The sequence below is a fragment of the Larimichthys crocea genome, chromosome VII (assembly GCF_000972845.2).
Source record: "Larimichthys crocea isolate SSNF chromosome VII, L_crocea_2.0, whole genome shotgun sequence".
In the NCBI taxonomy this organism is placed as follows: Eukaryota; Metazoa; Chordata; class Actinopteri; family Sciaenidae; genus Larimichthys; species Larimichthys crocea.
In genome coordinates this window covers 24,518,124-24,534,844 of record NC_040017.1, presented here as the reverse complement: position 1 = coordinate 24,534,844, position 16,721 = coordinate 24,518,124, and the positions used below count along the sequence as shown (strand labels likewise).

General features: G+C 40.7%; 3 protein-coding genes across 4 annotated transcripts; 1 reads left to right on the top strand and 2 right to left on the bottom strand.

Moving 5' to 3' along the window:
• Positions 1 to 300: 300 nt before the first annotated feature.
• Positions 301 to 7,808, bottom strand: camkk1b (calcium/calmodulin-dependent protein kinase kinase 1, alpha b). Its single transcript, XM_027280057.1, has 17 exons — positions 7,736 to 7,808; positions 5,758 to 6,069; positions 5,630 to 5,677; positions 5,485 to 5,538; positions 5,344 to 5,395; positions 5,096 to 5,235; positions 4,973 to 5,009; positions 4,869 to 4,890; positions 4,658 to 4,746; positions 4,223 to 4,422; positions 4,023 to 4,076; positions 3,862 to 3,935; positions 3,679 to 3,766; positions 3,454 to 3,582; positions 2,749 to 2,852; positions 1,044 to 1,094; positions 301 to 663 (listed from the first exon to the last, which is right to left on the bottom strand). Exons 2-17 carry the CDS (start codon positions 5,995 to 5,997, stop codon positions 582 to 584), a joined length of 1,464 nt encoding a protein of 487 aa, XP_027135858.1. The 5' UTR covers positions 5,998 to 6,069; positions 7,736 to 7,808; the 3' UTR covers positions 301 to 581.
• Positions 7,774 to 10,283, top strand: LOC109142055 (vacuolar protein sorting-associated protein 37B). Of its 2 annotated transcripts, none has more exons than XM_019274453.2 (5): positions 7,774 to 7,956; positions 8,900 to 9,050; positions 9,127 to 9,298; positions 9,368 to 9,441; positions 9,824 to 10,283. In XM_019274453.2, the coding sequence occupies exons 2-5, from the start codon at positions 8,922 to 8,924 to the stop codon at positions 10,268 to 10,270; spliced, it is 822 nt and encodes a 273-aa protein (XP_019129998.2). In that variant the 5' UTR covers positions 7,774 to 7,956; positions 8,900 to 8,921; the 3' UTR covers positions 10,271 to 10,283. The 2 variants fall into 2 exon arrangements, with proteins under 2 accessions (XP_019129998.2, XP_019129997.2); XM_019274452.2 differs by having other exon boundaries at positions 8,846 to 9,050.
• A 1,838-nt stretch (positions 10,284 to 12,121) lies between these two features.
• LOC109142054 (mitochondrial uncoupling protein 2) lies at positions 12,122 to 16,620 on the bottom strand. The gene is made up of 6 exons (XM_019274450.2): positions 15,759 to 16,620; positions 14,980 to 15,187; positions 13,624 to 13,827; positions 12,974 to 13,075; positions 12,721 to 12,901; positions 12,122 to 12,638 (listed from the first exon to the last, which is right to left on the bottom strand). Exons 1-6 carry the CDS (start codon positions 15,882 to 15,884, stop codon positions 12,542 to 12,544), a joined length of 918 nt encoding a protein of 305 aa, XP_019129995.1. The 5' UTR covers positions 15,885 to 16,620; the 3' UTR covers positions 12,122 to 12,541.
• Between the last annotated feature and the right edge of the window lie 101 nt (positions 16,621 to 16,721).

Here is a 16,721-nt window from a genome sequence, read left to right as displayed (position 1 = left end):
GTTGATCTCTGTACTTGCAACACAATGCTGCTCTCTACTGCTCAGGAGAATGAAGTGCATCTAATGCTGAAAAAGGATTTTAAAGGCAACATGAGTCAGAGTACCTTTAAAGGTTTTTATGTATGAATTAAGAAATCAATTTTAAGATGTTAAGTTTATGTGAAAGAAAGGATGGAACAAAGAGAAAACTACCACAAAAAAACAAACATCTTTTTTTGCATCATCATTCAAATTATTTAAAATTAGAATGTTTATTATCTTCAACAGCTGTAGGAAAATGTAAAAATATCTTCTTTTATGTATTTTTAACAACAATCCAAAGTCAATAAATCACATTAGATCACCAATAACTGTAATTTAAACAAGCAGAGCGACAGAATATAATCTAATCTGACTTGAAGTATTTCATGCTGTAACCACGTTTAAAGTCTTCAATCAATAACAGATTCATCACAGTGTTATGCACTAAAGTGAGAAAAGCACAGCGAGCAAATTTAGTCGAGAATTAAAGACATAAAACAGAAAACAAATCACTTTCTGTACGCGCTCTTCTTTTTTTTTTTTTAAACCTGTGCACCGGTTTAATCGTTACTCTCTGTAAATGCTTCGTCCTCATACAAATCCTCCAGCTCTCCGTCTCTGCTCCCCTCGTTACTGATTTTCCTGCGGACGACAAACGCTTGGTCATGTTGTTGCTGAGGGTGCTAAGGGAGATTGCAAACGAGGATGAGGAGAAGGAGGAGGAGGAGGTTGAAGGAGGGGAGGAAGGACAACACTAGACTAAAAAAAGTCATAGGGTACATGTCCTCCACAGCACAGCTCATCACTCTTTATCCAAATCAACCTAAAGAGGACACAAGAAACCCAACACAAAGTCCTTAACAACATCCATGCCTGAACATTTATTCTGGGTACAGCTCGTTGTTGAGCTTTGTGTTGTCTTGTCTCTCTTAATAAATCCTCTTAAGGCTGAACGGACAACTGATGAGCTGAGCTCTGTATGAAGCGCATGAGCTCAGCCTAAATGCTTTTATTGAATTTACCTCAAGGAAGGATGAAGCTGAAGCGAAGACCTCAATAAGCAAAAAGAACCACTGCAAGAAGGAGATGTAATGTAAGAGGCCAGAATTTACACTCGGATTAGTTCAACAACATGAGAAACACTTTCCATTTTATTGTAGCAGGACTGCGGCAGTTTAAAGGCAAAGCCAGACACGTTGGATAATAAGCTTAGTCGACTTTTTGATGAGAGTTAGATGAAAAAACTGAAGCTGAACACAGTAAATATGAAGCTTCAGCCAACAGTTAGATAAAAGACTAACCTCACTCCACCCAGAGGTGATAAAGTCCACCTACAGTTGTAGCATCTCTAAAGTTAGTTGTCAAACAAAAACCAGTGTAGAGACAATTTGTGATTTTCGTGACTCGAGAAGCACAAATTATTATTTTTATACTTTACTCAAATGAGATAAAGAAGCTGTTTCCCCCCCGTTTCCTCATCGAGCTCTCAGCAAGAAAGTGAACAAGCACGTTTCCAAAAGTGTCAGCTCCTTTAAACTTCCATCAGGAAATCCTGTAATATTTATTTGTTATAGCGCCCCCCCACATGGATGATCGGTTTATTGTGTTTATGCTGGAGAACATGTGGAGACCCAAAATGTTTAAAATTAAATACACAAACAAGATAATATGAAATAAATAAAATAGAAATGGGATATAATGTGAATAACTATGTTTTTTATTTGCGTAAAATGTATTTTTGTTACCTAAACTCAGAGCTTTTTGTGGTTCTCTTGAATTTTGCAGCTACTGTAGTTTCACCTCCACGTTTGGAATGGGAGGGTAAAGCGAGGTGTATTCAGTTGGTTGCAATCTGCAACTTAAGCAATGGATGCCACTAAACCCCACACCAAAGTATCTATAAGATTACCTGGTAATGTCATAATTTAAGACGTGTTTATTCACGTCATAGTCGTGAACTTTTTGAGTCTCCACGCAGGAAAACCTCCAGTTTCAGACCAAAGCTCAGATTTGAATATAATCTTTGACCTTGAATGAAATGACTGCAGGTTTAGAAGTGTAGTATTTCATCTCTGGAGCGCGGTGCCACAATAACATCATCCCTCCAAGAAGACCAAATTAAAACATTTGATCTTCTTCTTCTTTAAGCCAAACTATGTCTTTCAAACTGCTGAATATTTACCTGTAAAGACAACACCCTCTTTATTACTTAAGTCCTCAGATACTGTTCACTGCAAACATATCATGCGTCAGGTGGACGGACATATGCGCAGGTTTCAGTGTGGGAGCATGTGTGGAGGAGGATGGAGCTGCAGCTCCACATCTCTTCACATGGACGTGTAATTAACAGTGCCAGCGACCCCCCACAGACAGGACTGGCTTGTTAATGGAAAACAAAAGCAGCGCAGCCATTACTGCTGCCGCAGGGGCATCCATTTATCTTATCAGGAGAGGACAAATGCTTTTAATGCTTTATGAGTGCGCTGCTAATTTAAGGACAAAAACAAATACAGAATAAGTGCTCGTCAGTATTCAAAGATTAATGGAGTAGATATGATGGCAGATAGGTTTAATGTGAGAGACACGCTGCACATATAAAGTATGAAACTGACTGATCTATTTTTATCCAAGCATCTGCTCGCTGCTTTGTTTCCATGCAGGCCTAATCGCAGAGCTGGCAGTTTGGCAGAGCGGAGCAGGGCGGGATTTGCAGAGTAGGCTACTTACGCAAGAAGACCTCCAGGGGCAGACATGGACCTCTCTGCCCGTCTGCCCTGACACTCAAAGGGATTACTGAAAGAGCGCTTCCTCAGCATGGACTTCACCAGAATCTGCAGTAGACATCAGAGAGAGAGAGAGGGAGAGAATATCAGTGAAAATACAAACCACTTTCACAGGTTAAGTCTCCACACATGAATATACACTTTTAAATGTCACGAAATCCCATTAAAAATCACACAAATGTCACCGCCTGGTACTTATTGACATATAAATATTGCCTTTTCACATTTTTAAGGTTTTTTTTGTGTCCTCTGTGATGCACTCTGGCTTCTCATGTCTGCTATTTAGTCTGAATTGAGATTAGAGTGCCAGTTTTGTACATGTAAACAGCTAAGACTTCATATAAACAAAGAGGAGATGCATTTAAAATTGCTTTTAATGTTTAATGTCTAATGTATTTTTAGTGCACTATCTTATATTGTTTTGATGATTTAATGTTCTTCTCTGTAAAGTGTCTTTGAGTACCCTGAAAAGCGCTTTTAAACAAAATGTTTTATTATTATTATTATTTCCTCTCATGTCTATAAGAGAACAGAGGAAATAACATTTGCAAAAAGAGGAAAATGTGTCTGTTGCAACAGAGATATTTCCCTTTAAGTTCTCAAACCAGCAGCCAGTTGTGGATCTCGCAACGTTCGACGTGCGACTCACCATCGTGGAAAGGCTGGTGATGAGTTTGACGCTGTTCTGCACCTCCTCCTCAGTGACCTCCACCGCCGTGCAGTGCTCCTCCTCCAGAGGAAGAGGGTTGGAGTCGTTCTCTGTCACCCACGGATGGAGCTGTAACAACACACACACACACACACACATTAACAAAACATCATTATTATGAACGAGTAACACACATTTACAGTGAACGCTGGCTTCTTCACTCACTTTAATTTGAGGGATGGTGATTCTTGTTTCAGGGTTTTTATCCAGCATCCTTTGGATGAGCTCGTTCAGTTCATTACTGATGAGCGGTCTGTGGAGACAGTTACAGACAAATACAGATGATTATATTATTGACTAAGATGTCAGCTCTCTTTATTTATAATAGCTCTTCTGCTGTCTGCTCACGTCTCTGGAAACTCCACAGGTTTGTTCTTGATCTTGTTGTGCAGAGAGACGATGTATTCGTCATAAAAAGGACACTGGGACAGGACGGACAAAATGAAATCAATAAAATGTTGCTGGCTTTTTATTTTACGTGCATTTTTTTTTGCTGTGGACAAGCTTACCTTCCCAAAGACGAAGCAGTACAGTGTGACTCCCATCGCCCACACGTCTAACGCCTGGTAAACAAACACAGTGATTATCAAGGAGTAGGCGGTTGGACATAATTTCCTCATAATTTCTCACTATTAAGCACAGTCTGATATGATGAGTCACATTCGAAACATATGGACTTCATTGTCCACTCTCTAGTTTTGTCTCTCACTTTTCCACTGAAGCTCTGCTCGTGCTCGGTCATCATCTCTGGGGCCATGAAGGCCGGCGTCCCTGCCGTGCTGGACAGGAGAGCGTCCGTCCCCTCGAACTCGTTGCTCACACCGAAGTCTGCGATTTTGACGTGGCCGTCGTCCCCCAGCAGCAGGTTGGAGGGTTTAATGTCCCTGTGGATGATCTTGTGGTAGTGCACTGGACAAAGCAGAGAGTGATCAGCTCTACAGTCATTTTCAGAGCAGTTGGTGCATTTTAGAGTAACTTTATTTTAGATTTCAGCTTAAACAACTTGTCTGAGCACACGTGACTTTATTCATCTCAGTTTTTTCCTTGTTTAAGGTGCCAAAAGTGGAAATTTTCAGTATATGAACACAAAAAATCCTCTATGAGTGAAATATGTTACATTAAAAGTTTAATACATATCACTTACAGTACTCTATTCCCAGGACAACGTCTCTGAAGTAAAAGCGAGCCTGCTTCTCTGTGAACGGCTCGTTTGTAGGCACCTCCATCACCGGGCTGACCCACATGAGAGGTGGAGAAAAAGTACATATGTACATTTTACCTTATGTTCCACTTTGCACACCCAAACTATCACAGTTTGGGGATGTGTTAGATTACATGCATACACAAAAACATACCCCTTTGTCATCAGTTCGAAGGCTTGAGGACGAATAATCAGAATTTAATGAGTTTTTACTGACATAAATTCAGTTGCTGCAAAAGAAAATGAACGTGTGCGTACCCATGTGAAGTCCATCTTCCTGAGGATCGTCGAGAACCTGCAAGAACAAATATACGAGGTCCAGATCAGATCAGTTTTTACAAGTTTACACAGTTAAACCTGCACGAGGCAGCAAACACTGACCTCGACTAGTTTAACAACATTATGATGGTCCAGTTTCTTCAGGATGGCGATCTCCTTGTACACTTTCTCCAGAGGCAACGTGGCTTTAGGGAACGGATCCTGCGATCCATTCCCGTTTGATCCTTGAGGAGGCAGACGGCCTGAAATCACCAACACACACACACACACACAGCACAAATATCATATCAGCACAAACAGCACATGAATGACAGAAACTCATTCAGACATTTAAATGTTTTCTCACTCACGCAGAAATCCACACTGCCTCATCAGCTTCTTCTTTGAAACGACCTTCATCGCCTGAACGAATGAGAAAAAGCAAACGATGGTCCAAACTGACTTGAAATGAATAAATAATATAAATGTACAACTCTCAAGCTCCCACTTACATAGTACTGTTCAGAGTCTTTGTTATAAGCTAGCCTCACCACTCCGTATGAACCCTGCGTGTGGAAACAACCAAAGAAAACATCTTTACAGTCGTCTGTCATCACTTTTGTTTCAGCTTCTTCATGCACAGCACAGATTATTCACCTTTCCAATCTCTTTGTTCAGCCTGTACTGGTTGAGCTGGACACAGTCCTGCAGAAAATAAAACTTTCATCAGTAAAAGATCTCATTGTTGATTTGGATTGGATTTAATGTAGCTGAGGTCTGCTCACATCAGCATCTGTGATGGACACACGTTTGGTCTCGATGGTGGGCTGTCGAGCGATGCGGCTCCCCCTCTCCTGCAGGGACATCTTCCTGTCTGAGAGCGGAGCTCTCCTCGGGGGGCCCGACCTGTAGCCGTTAGGAGGGGTCATGCGGTTGCTGGCCACGTTCATTGCCGCCACCAGATCGGCCAGCTCGCCGGGGTTCTCTGAGTCCTGCTCAGACCTGCAGGCGGTGTCGGCGCTCATGGTGGTTTGTTTTGGTTCACTCACAGCTGAAAGTGACAGCCTGGTAGACCAACCAGAGGTTACATCACTGCTCTGAAAGACAGAAATGGAAACAGAGACATGAAAGCATACACATCCAACAACACAGCACGCTGAGACAGAGCTTATCACTGGAACCAGACTAATAAACTGCTCATATATTGACCTGTCACAGATACAGTATGCTGTAAATGGTGATATTATGTACATGTTGTGTGGTATGCACTGATATGAAGACATTATATATGTAACATTTCAGCTTTTTTAGTGCACTGGACATAAAATCTGTGTTTGATATCCACATTTGCATTTGGGATCATTGCAAACGATATGTGTTTGTTTATTTATATAAATATATAAAAAAGAAATGATAGACAAATCTTTTTATTCCCCAATATTGAGACAAGTTTTTCTCCTTGCCACTGTCACCGCATGCTTGCTCATGGTGGGAATGGTTAAGTCTCTTTAAGTCATATTGTAAAGAGTACAGTTTGGACCTGCTCTATATGAAAAGTGTGAGATAACTTATATATTATATTATAATTTGGTGCTATATAAATAAAAGTTAGATTAAATTAAATATCAGCATCAGCCCCAAAAATCAGTTGTTGGTATTGTTTGTTCTATTTTTACTCTCACATTTTTCATGTTAGTTTCTTTGAATGCATCCACTCCCCGCCTCCAACAGACCTTTTTCACAGCAGCCATTTTAATGTGAAACAGTAGATAAACACAGGTAAACACAGGTGTAACCAGTGATACTGATGTAGGGAGAGTCAGGCTGCTGCTGTTGTTCATGTTGGTTCACTGGAGAGGCTTTGCTACCTTAATTAGAGTCATTGGAAACACCTGTGTTGACTTGTCATTGACACTGGCTCGACTGTTTTTATGTCGACATGACTGCTGGGAAAAAGTCTACTGTGTGACAGACATGTCACAAATTAAATAGTTCAACGAAGGTGGAAATGAATCATCTAAACATTCATATTTAAAAAACATGATGCTCTGTGCAAAGTGTGACAATTAAAGTTAATTAAATCAACTCATTACACCGTGTTCCTCTGTAATTATTTGTTTGATTCAGAATTTATCTCAATTAGCAGGAATTAACAGCTCGGTCACAGTTTTCTATTAAATCACATTTGCTGCTTTGCCTTGAATAAACAGGCCGGATGTCATGTTACCTTTTAAACTCAGAAACACTTGTTGTAACCTACTCATGAATATTTGTATGAATTATGTTTTCCTCTCTCTGCAGATTGAAACCTGAAAACAGACGTCTGCTTTCTAGTCCACAACAGATGGCACAAGCCACAGATAAGAATTATGAGTTTAAAAACCTCCAAAACAAAACACAGGAAAGGAGAAATCTCGCTCTGAAAACAGTCTATAACAGCAGATAAGAGTCAATCCTGATGAGCCTGACTCACTGCTGCCTAAAATACAATACGGAGAACTGAAAAGCTTCTTATGTAACGAGGTAGAAAGGTTAAACAGGAAAGTAAATCAGAATAATTAAAAAATACACAAGGCTGTAACAGTATGTGTACATATATAAAATAATTTATGCCTTTGCAACATGTAAAGCTTTAAAACTTGTTTATTAATAATGATTAAAAAAAAGATGCAGTGAACACAAACACACGTTTTAATCCTCTTTAACGTACAACATGAGTAAAACAAAGTGTAAAATATCATATGAAGTAAATAATTTACTCACACAGTGGAGGTGTCCTGTGTTGATTAATCTGCATGTTGTCCTGCGGGTCTCAGGAGGGGAAAGTCCTCTGTGTCTCAGATCAGGACTTTCACTGATGAGCTAGAAGGGAGCTCTGCGGCGCTCGTCTTAAGGATTAACTCAGACTACATATAGCCGAGTTATTCTCAGGCTGAGTTATTCCGAGAACCGGCTGGCAGTGATCACCTGAGGAGCAGGCTGTGGTGAGAGTAACCCCACACTGACAGCAAGATACAGTTTTTACAATAGTATATATTAATATCTGGTATTACCTTTACATGATTAAACATTGACCATTCATTTCTTTTTTTTGTCCTTATGTCTAAAAGCTGCAAAACCTGAAAGTTGAAAGTTTGTGTTTATCTAATAATGTTATTTTCAAAGGTCAGCAGGTGAGAGCTGCCTTATACTTTGCTCCTCATTCTTTAAATTTCTCACATTTCTTAGCCGAACTGTTCTGAACTTTCCATATGGAGCAGGTTTAAACTCTGTATAATATAATTTACAGAGACTCAACACTTCACACTATGAGCAGACAAGACAAACCAGCTCAGTGTTGTGGCTTTTAGACAAGAAGAGAGGGAGAGACACAGATGCACATCAGCAGCATCAGCAACAACAACAACAATAATCTCTCCTTATCTCCTGAAATGACCCTGTGACCTCTGACGTGACTGTAAGAAGTGAGAATAATTAAACATGAACATTGTTTATAGACAAATCAGACCAGATATATACAGAATAAACAATAATACTATGATTTTGGGGATGTCTGTAGCTGCTGTCCTCAGTCAAAATGCACCTGCAGCAACAGACAGCAAACAGAAAAAACTGTGTGTGTCGAAGTTCATTGATTACATCATCACAGGTTAGAGTTCACTTCAGGTGCAGAAAAGCTTTAACTCCAATAGGAAATGAGGCTTTCAATGTGCCTGGGAATTCTGAAAACTACCAGTCTACATAGAAAAGAAACTAAACTCTGTAAGGCAGAAATTATACAACATAAGACTGACAACTGCAGCGTCTGACTGCAGACAATGACACTGTGGTGATGCCATTAATCGACTGCTGCAGACTACTGTCTTCTTGCAGTTTTCCTACAGTCCTTGAACGCAGCATTAGCAGCTCACATTGCGCCCCCATCAGGACGCATCAGGACCAGACTCTGATGAAGCAAAGAGCATCCAGAGTCATCATGTCTCTGTCGGTGCAGTTTGGTGCTCTGAGGACCAGAGAGCTGCGAGAGCTGCTGGAGGACGAAGACAAGATCAATCACATCATCAGGCGCAGCGAGAAGGTGAGAGACCACAGGATGCAAATACTGTGCATATGTTATGGAGAACTCTGTGTGGACTACCTGTGGTCACTTCCAGGTTCAGAGGCTGCAGAGGGCTGCAGACAGGATGCTGCTTTCAAACCAAAAACTGGCAAAAGTCTGTCTGTCTCAAAAACCCACATTCAGAGACGCTAAGCTGCTGCTGGCAATGAAGTACAAGGAGCTGGAGAAAGTCAGGAGCATCATCCAGGCCAAGCAAGAACAACTTGGTGAGTTTTGAAATATATTCTGGATTTAATCCGGCTGCATTAACATCACCTACATATTCTGTTTTGCAGCAGAGAGACACAGCATGCATTACGTTCAGTGGCGTCTACTGAAGAAGATCAACCATGCAGAGGAGGACTGTGAGGTCAGTGTTCACTCCTTCTTCAAATATAATGTAACAAAGTGCTTTAAAATGCAGAATATATTCAATTACTGTGTTAATAATGTGTTTAAATGCACAGCAGATAATGAGATGATGCTTAATAAATGATCTTTATGTGACAAAATGTAGAAATAAATTATATCTAAGACCAGATCGCCAGATCTGCAGAAAGGAAGTCAGGCCTGTAGGAGAAACAGCTGGTTGACAGCAGACAAATTCATGTCAGTCTATTTCTTTCACACCTAAGAAAGCCAATGCACTGCAAAGTTCAGGCTGTTGTAGTGAACTAAGGTGAGGTCTAATCTTCTGGAACATGATATCCACTGTGTGTGTGTGTTTAACCGTGAGATATTTCCTCAAACAGCTGCTATTTCAGAGGTTTGTGGAGGGGAAATCGCCGCTGGCAGATTTCTTGGATTCCTTTCTCAGCTCGCGGAAACTCCAACACATCAGTTTGTTCCTGTTAAAGAAACTCCAGGAAATTATGGAACTTAAATCAACACAAAATCTCAGCGAGGTTCACGCTCAGCATTTCTCAGCGGGTTTCCCAGAGCAGATCCACGACGCCTGCCTCCCAGTCTGCAGCCTCCCCACAGCTGTCGTCTTACCTGCCTGCTCCCTGCACCCTCCGTTCCTGCTGCCCTTTGCCACTCACGGCCAGTGTCTACAGCATTTACCGTTTTGTCACGACTATAACGAATCCCTGTATGCAGGAGGAGTGCATGGACGAGGCCACAAATGGCCAGCAAGATCCATCCGTCTTCAGCCGCTGAAGGCGCAACAGAAGAGGCATCAACACACACCACAGTGAAGTCTAATCTAGAGCCGGATACATGTTTTGTTTTTCATAAATCTAAAAACGTCTATTGCATTAGACGTGATTTTATTTGTATTTATTTTTTGATATTTCCTGATCTAAGTCATAACTTTTCTAATACTTAAGCATTCCCTGTGGGCAAAGTTCTCCAGTGGTTGTTAAGACAATATTAAAGAACGACGAGAGCTTTAGATGTTTATTTACATTCGACTGAAATAAAGCTGCAAACCTTTGAGGAATCTTTTGGCAATTCTGATTATTGTCTTGTACTTCCAAGAAACTATCCAGATCTGCACACAGTGTAGTATCTTTAATCCGTGGCATTAGTGATTTCCTACATTTCCCAAAAGTCTTCCACACACAGGTTGGCATGTTTCTCATCTAAGATCGATTTCGTAGTTGTGAAAGTGAGAAAACATTATTTATTCCACAGAAGGAAAACATTGGAGTCTGCTAAGAACATATCTGTTTCCTTGAGTCATAAAAATACTGAACAGTTGGTTCAGTGAACTTGAACTGCTCACCGACATTCGATATCTCTGCTCGTCTGTGTGTGCAGAGGCTCCTGCCAAGGTCAGCAGAGGACCACGAACACTTTATTTACTCTAAGCTCACACTTCTGTGTCTTCATCCGGACATTTACCAGAGCGCCTCTTCAGAACAGGCCAAGGCTAATCCTGTAAAACTCACCACTTGTTTAATATCTTTGTATTTCCTCCCTCCATCAACTCGCCTAAACACTCATGAGGGTTAGCCAGAGTGCCATATGGCCCGGTACGGCTTGCCATACTAATTCAACCATGGAGAAACCTCTCTGGCACTACAGGAGATGATTAGCAAGGTGGAGCGTGTTCAAAGGCTTTTGTTAGAGCACAGACTTCAGTTACATCTTTGTCAGCAGCCTCTTTTGTCCCACAACACTCAAATTGGGCAATTTTCTTGTCTGTCAGCTGATCGTTTTGTGCTTTCAGCTCTTTCACCACCGAGCGTCTGCATCGTCTGATGGAGAACTTTGTTATTTTCAACATTAAATACAAAATATATGAAAAGAAATCAGCTCATACGGATTTAGATCTCCAAAAGCTCAACAAAGCCATTTGTTCTGATGTGACATATTAATTTAATTTTAAAAAGCAGTGTTGGACCACATGCTACAAATATGACAACACACCTTTTTTTTATGTAAACACAGCTGTTATTAAAAAGTCTGAGTCATGTCTGAGGAGCCTTTTCATTGGCTGTTAGTGTTGACTTGTATCTCAGTTTTGTTGGGTGTTTTATCTTCACATTGTTCCTCTGAATGGTCACACGTAACGGGGGATTATAGAGTACAGTATCTGTAACAGCATCCGGTATTACAGCAGGAGCGAAAGGAGTGATGCTCGGAGGTTCATCAAGTATGAATGACTTTAAACAAAAACCAGTCATGCATATTTCACAGATATACTTATTAATAAATACATATACTTTCCAATAGCTATATAATACACAACATGCACAGTATTTCTTGTACTTTTAACATTATGTAACTTTGGCTTATTCCTGAAACGTAAACCTGAAATGACAAGTTGACAAATCAACTCGTCAACTGAAAAAAAAAAGCCAAATATTACTACGACTATTCTGACTTTACTGTTAACTGTGACAGTAAATTGTATATTGTGTGTCAGTCAGACAAAATTAGAGATTTGGTGAAATAGTGATGGGTATGTTTCATAAATTTGTAACAATTTAAAGACCAAACTAATTTTAAATAGAAATATTGTTAAGAATAATCAGAAGACTAAGTTTTAAATAAAAATAACCCTAATTCCTACAAAAATTAAGATGAAAGCTGCATTTCCCCCCCCCACATCATCATACAAACAAGGGCGTTTCACCAGAAGACATGAACTCCACAAACAAAGACAATCTAGAAATGTTCCCGTAACTCTGAAACTCTGCATCCACATCAGATTCTACTCGATACAAACAACTTTCTCTCAGGTGTCATAGTAGGTGAGGCATCATGCACAAACCAGGAGCCTAAAACTGAAGCAGCTACAATTTATTTGGTTATCTTGATGCGTTTCCCACTCTGACATGTCTAAATGACTTTTTTTCACTGATTGTGCGCAAGTCAGCAAAATCATCCCTGCCGTTTTTTCCATTTTGAGACTGGTCTCTTCAATAATCCCTGAGGATGAACAGGTCCGGACCAGCAGCAGCAGCAGCAGTCATAATAACCGTGTGTGTCACTGAGTGCCAAACCAGCTGTCAGACAGTTCAGTGCTGAAGTCGTACCACAGCTCTCTTAATCTGCTCGTAGCTCATAAACATCACAATGTTCCAGGAGCCCAGACGAAGAAACGAGGGCACGAATCTATAAAAAGAAGAAGACGAGTCAGGAAAAATCAAAATCCTCATTTATTTTTAGTCTGCTGTTAGATAACTACACCACGTACCCCTTATAGAAAGCTGTGGGTCCCTCTTTAACCAGCATGGTTAAGGCACAGTTCATCGCGCCGCTGTACTGCCCGGGCACCGAGTTCATGAAGCGTGTCTTCACCACGTCCACCGGCGATGCCACGATGGTGGTGCAGAAACCTGCTGCGAAGGCGGCTGTGAAGTGACACGGCATGTTGTCTGTTGAAAACAAAATGTTCACTTTAGTTCATTGACAAACCCAGGGACAAACTCACAAAGAAATGCACTCACCCGTCATCAGGTTGGACTTCAGGATGAGCTCCTTGATGATGTCATAGGTCACCAGCTCGGAGCAGTTCACGATGGCGTTACGAGCGATGTTGGGCAGACAGCCTGAAAAGACGGATTGGTGAACACTTTCCGCATGCTCTCACGCCACTTATGCTTAAGTTGTCAATTAGTTTTTGACTGACTGTCTCATTCTGACACACAGTTTGTCAAGTATTGTGAGAACACGTCTGACAAAACAGCTTCATTCAGTCTTTGAACCACTCTTCTGGCTCTGTGAGTTACTATGGTTACGGGAACACCCTGAAACTTTATAATGATTCTCAATAAAATCCTCAGTGCTCAAATCTTGTATTATAACATTAGTGTACGTGACCTGAAGCTAAATAAAAAGGGAAGCCTCATGATTTGTCCATCTCTGTTGTGTGTGTGTGATTTTTTGGGGCCACAAACAAAACCATGCTTAGGGCCCTGAACCTGAAACACCTTAAAGGAGTACTGCGTAAGCAGCAAGCAGTTTGGTTAGAGACCCTCAGATCTTTGTGTAGTCTTCAGCCACAAATGACCCAGTTCCCCTTTAGAGTATTCTTTAAATTTAACACCTTTGCAACGAACATTTATAAATATGAATTCATCTCGCCGGTTTAATTTACCTTTCCAGAGCCCTTTAACGCCCTCGTTCCTCGCTATGGTCTTGTAGGCGTCAAACGTGCTGCTGTACCTCTTCACAGAGCCGCTCTCAGGCAGACGGACCTGAGCCTGGAACCGGACCTTCACCACATCGGTGGGCTGAGCGAAGCTCACCGCCATCGCCCCCGTGGTGCAGCCCGCCAGCAGCCGAGTCCCGATACCTGCACCTGTGATACAAGCAATGCATGTACTTCTTTTTGCTCTGGTGCCACACATCAGTAGAAGTAGTTTTTAAAATATCTGTTTAGGCTTTTTATGTGACAGCCAATAAATATTTTACTGGAAGGCAAAAGAGTGCTGCCGGCATCCTAAAACGTTTGAAATGTTTGCGTTGTAGTTCATTAACAGCCTGTTGTTACATATTAATGTTTATTTGTGATAATTATCTTGCTGAACAGAAAGAGTATCATAAACTTTTATCGTCCCTGCAGCACACTGTGAACAAGCTACATCGAAGATTTGTTTGTATCATTAAAAAACCCCAGAGCTCAGAGGTGAACGGACTGTCACAGGAGAGAAGTTTACTTTGAAGACACAACCTGCAAAGCTAAAAGCAAACCTCAAACAGGTTCAGCTGCAGTGTGTACTGCAGTTATTTGCAGAGAGGCTTAAGACCCTGAAACACTTCCATGGCAGCAAAGCTGCAGCGACAGGCCTCAGGCCTCGGGCATAAACACATATCTGCTCCGTCTAAGAACAATCTAACCTGTGTCCCATAACCTGGAGCACGTTTTCTGCCAAACCAGCTCTCTATTATAATCATCCTGCAATGTAAGCAATATTTTCAGACATGGGGGTGTGGCAGCGTTTGAACAACTCTAATTCAGCCAGCTGGATGTTTGAGTAAACCTATATATTTATTTTTATACTTATTATTAACTAACATGCTGTGATGGCCTCAAACTAAACTGTTGATTTGACTCTCAAACAGTCTGTCTAGTTAGGACATGTAGTAATTATAGAAGGAGTAAATTAATTAGTTGTTTAGTTAATCAACAAAAATAAAATACAGCAAATATGTCAAATTTGATGGTTCCAGCTTCTCAAATGTGGAAGATTGCTTTATTTTCTCACCTTACATTATTGTAAATTAAATATATTTGGTTTTCAGTGTTTGATAGACCAAACAATGAATCGATTAATTAAGAAAATAATCGTTAGTTGCAGCTCTAGTAATGACAGAATCAATAAAAAAGAGGTGATGATGTTCAGTTACATGCACAATATTCCATGTTTACATCTGCTGTTGGAAAACAAGCCGGGACATGAAGTGTGATGAAAATGACAGTTCACGATCAGACAAACATTTCTTCACGTACTTTCTGACCCCCTGGTGTAGAACTGCTTCATGGTGTCATACAGGCCGATGCGGACCGAGGCGAAGCTCATCTGTCTGTGCAGTCCTGCCACCAGTCCACTGTACAGACTGCTCGGGCCCTCAGTCTTCACCATGGTGACGATGGTGCCAAACACACCTCGGTACCTCGCCCTCTGGACATCTAGTGAGGCTTTGGATTCACCTTGAATCTGAAAGAACAAAATGTGTTCATGACGATGTGAAATGTGTTTGAATGAGTTTCTCAACAGTCTGCTGTTAACAAAAATAATATGCTTATCCTATGTGTCTATTAATATGCATATAGGTGTGCCCTTTCAGCAACCTGCTGAAAAACAAAGAAACGAGCAGGATTGTAAATATCGCTGAGGACATCTTGTTCCTGAGGGGGTTTCTACGGTTACACAACAATTACATAAGGTGAGGTTTTCAGATGCTGCTGTTACGAGGTAATATTCTTAATATTTGGCTGTTTTTAGGCCAAAGAGTGAATTAAAATGTCACATTTCTGCACCAGAATCACGTCCCGGTATTGTGTAAAGAGCTTTGATGGCATTTAAACTGTCAAGTAGTGAGAAAATATGAATAAACAGTTAAATGTGTAAAGAAAATGTGAAGAAATAATAAGAAAATTAGACAGATGTTCAGTTTATTACTGCATATTTTACTGGTGACAAGTCGTTTGGTGGTTTAATGACTTCAGTAATTATGAAGACACTGTACAATAGTCTTATCACTGACTGTACAGTAGATTATCCTCACCTGCAGTCTGACTTTGGCTGTGTCCAGAGGGAAAGTGACCAGGTCGGCCACACAGCCAGCTGTTCCAGCTGAAAAGATCTTGACAGCGGCTGATGGAGCCAGATCAGGAACTCCTCCACCAACCATGATCAACGACTGAGCTCAGAGGACCAACAACAACACCGACAACAAAAAAACTGAGCCCATAAATCAATAAGACACAAAGCCGCCTGTTTCGTGTGTCCGCATTAAAGGATTATACTCCACAACTTAAATATTTGAACAAACTAAGCACACGTCCATTCATGACAGATGGCGTCAAGTTTCAGGTATAGAAAAGTTTGTCTCTTGAAAGAAAAGTCCTCTTGTTGTGCTATTAGCCATAAAAAAGCTCCAAACTATCATGCCACTTTAAAATACAAAAACAACTAAATACTACAACACCCGGCCGCCTTGAATAACCACTGTCTGAGCGTCAATAGCTGCCAAACTGAAGCTGTGTGTCTCACTAAGTCCAGCCTCTTTAGTTGTTGACTTTTATAGGAGGCTGCAGCTGAACCACGTTGCATGAAAACCAGACACGCCACATTCCAGGAGGTCCTGGCGGTTTATGATTCACCTGTTTTTAAAACCATAATCACTGGTCCTAATGTCATCATTATTATATGAATAACATCCATTTAAAATACTTGTAGTCTGTTCTGTTGGTGTTGGCTGCATTAAGCTTTGATAAAATGTAGAAAATCTTTTAGTTAAAAGGAGCAGTATGAAGGATTTAGTGGTGTGAATGTAGAGCCAGAGGTCTGGGCTTCGAACTGCAAACAAAATTAATTTTTATGGAGGTTTAAAATCAGTTAAAAGTTAAATAATCAAGTGATAATAATATTCCAGAACAGAATTTAAATTCAGGTCGACAATCTAGAGAGCTTCATCCTGCCTTGCAGAGGTCAATTTTCATTAAATTTAGGTGCACCAAATTATGGA

Coding starts and splice junctions, on each gene's coding strand:
- LOC109142055 (XM_019274453.2), top strand. CDS start 8,922: ATGAAGCAAAGAGCATCCAGAGTCATCATGTCTCTGTCGGTGCAGTTT. Junction 9,051..9,126: donor TCATCAGGCGCAGCGAGAAG/GTGAGAGACCAC, acceptor GGTCACTTCCAG/GTTCAGAGGCTGCAGAGGGC. Junction 9,442..9,823: donor ATGCAGAGGAGGACTGTGAG/GTCAGTGTTCAC, acceptor TTCCTCAAACAG/CTGCTATTTCAGAGGTTTGT.
- camkk1b (XM_027280057.1), bottom strand. CDS start 5,997: ATGAGCGCCGACACCGCCTGCAGGTCTGAGCAGGACTCAGAGAACCCC. Junction 5,010..5,095: donor ATGTTGTTAAACTAGTCGAG/GTCAGTGTTTGC, acceptor TTGTTCTTGCAG/GTTCTCGACGATCCTCAGGA. Junction 3,767..3,861: donor CCTGTGGAGTTTCCAGAGAC/GTGAGCAGACAG, acceptor CTGTCTCCACAG/ACCGCTCATCAGTAATGAAC.
- LOC109142054 (XM_019274450.2), bottom strand. CDS start 15,884: ATGGTTGGTGGAGGAGTTCCTGATCTGGCTCCATCAGCCGCTGTCAAG. Junction 13,076..13,623: donor CGTTAAAGGGCTCTGGAAAG/GTAAATTAAACC, acceptor CCGTCTTTTCAG/GCTGTCTGCCCAACATCGCT. Junction 12,639..12,720: donor CCCACAGCTTTCTATAAGGG/GTACGTGGTGTA, acceptor TTCTTTTTATAG/ATTCGTGCCCTCGTTTCTTC.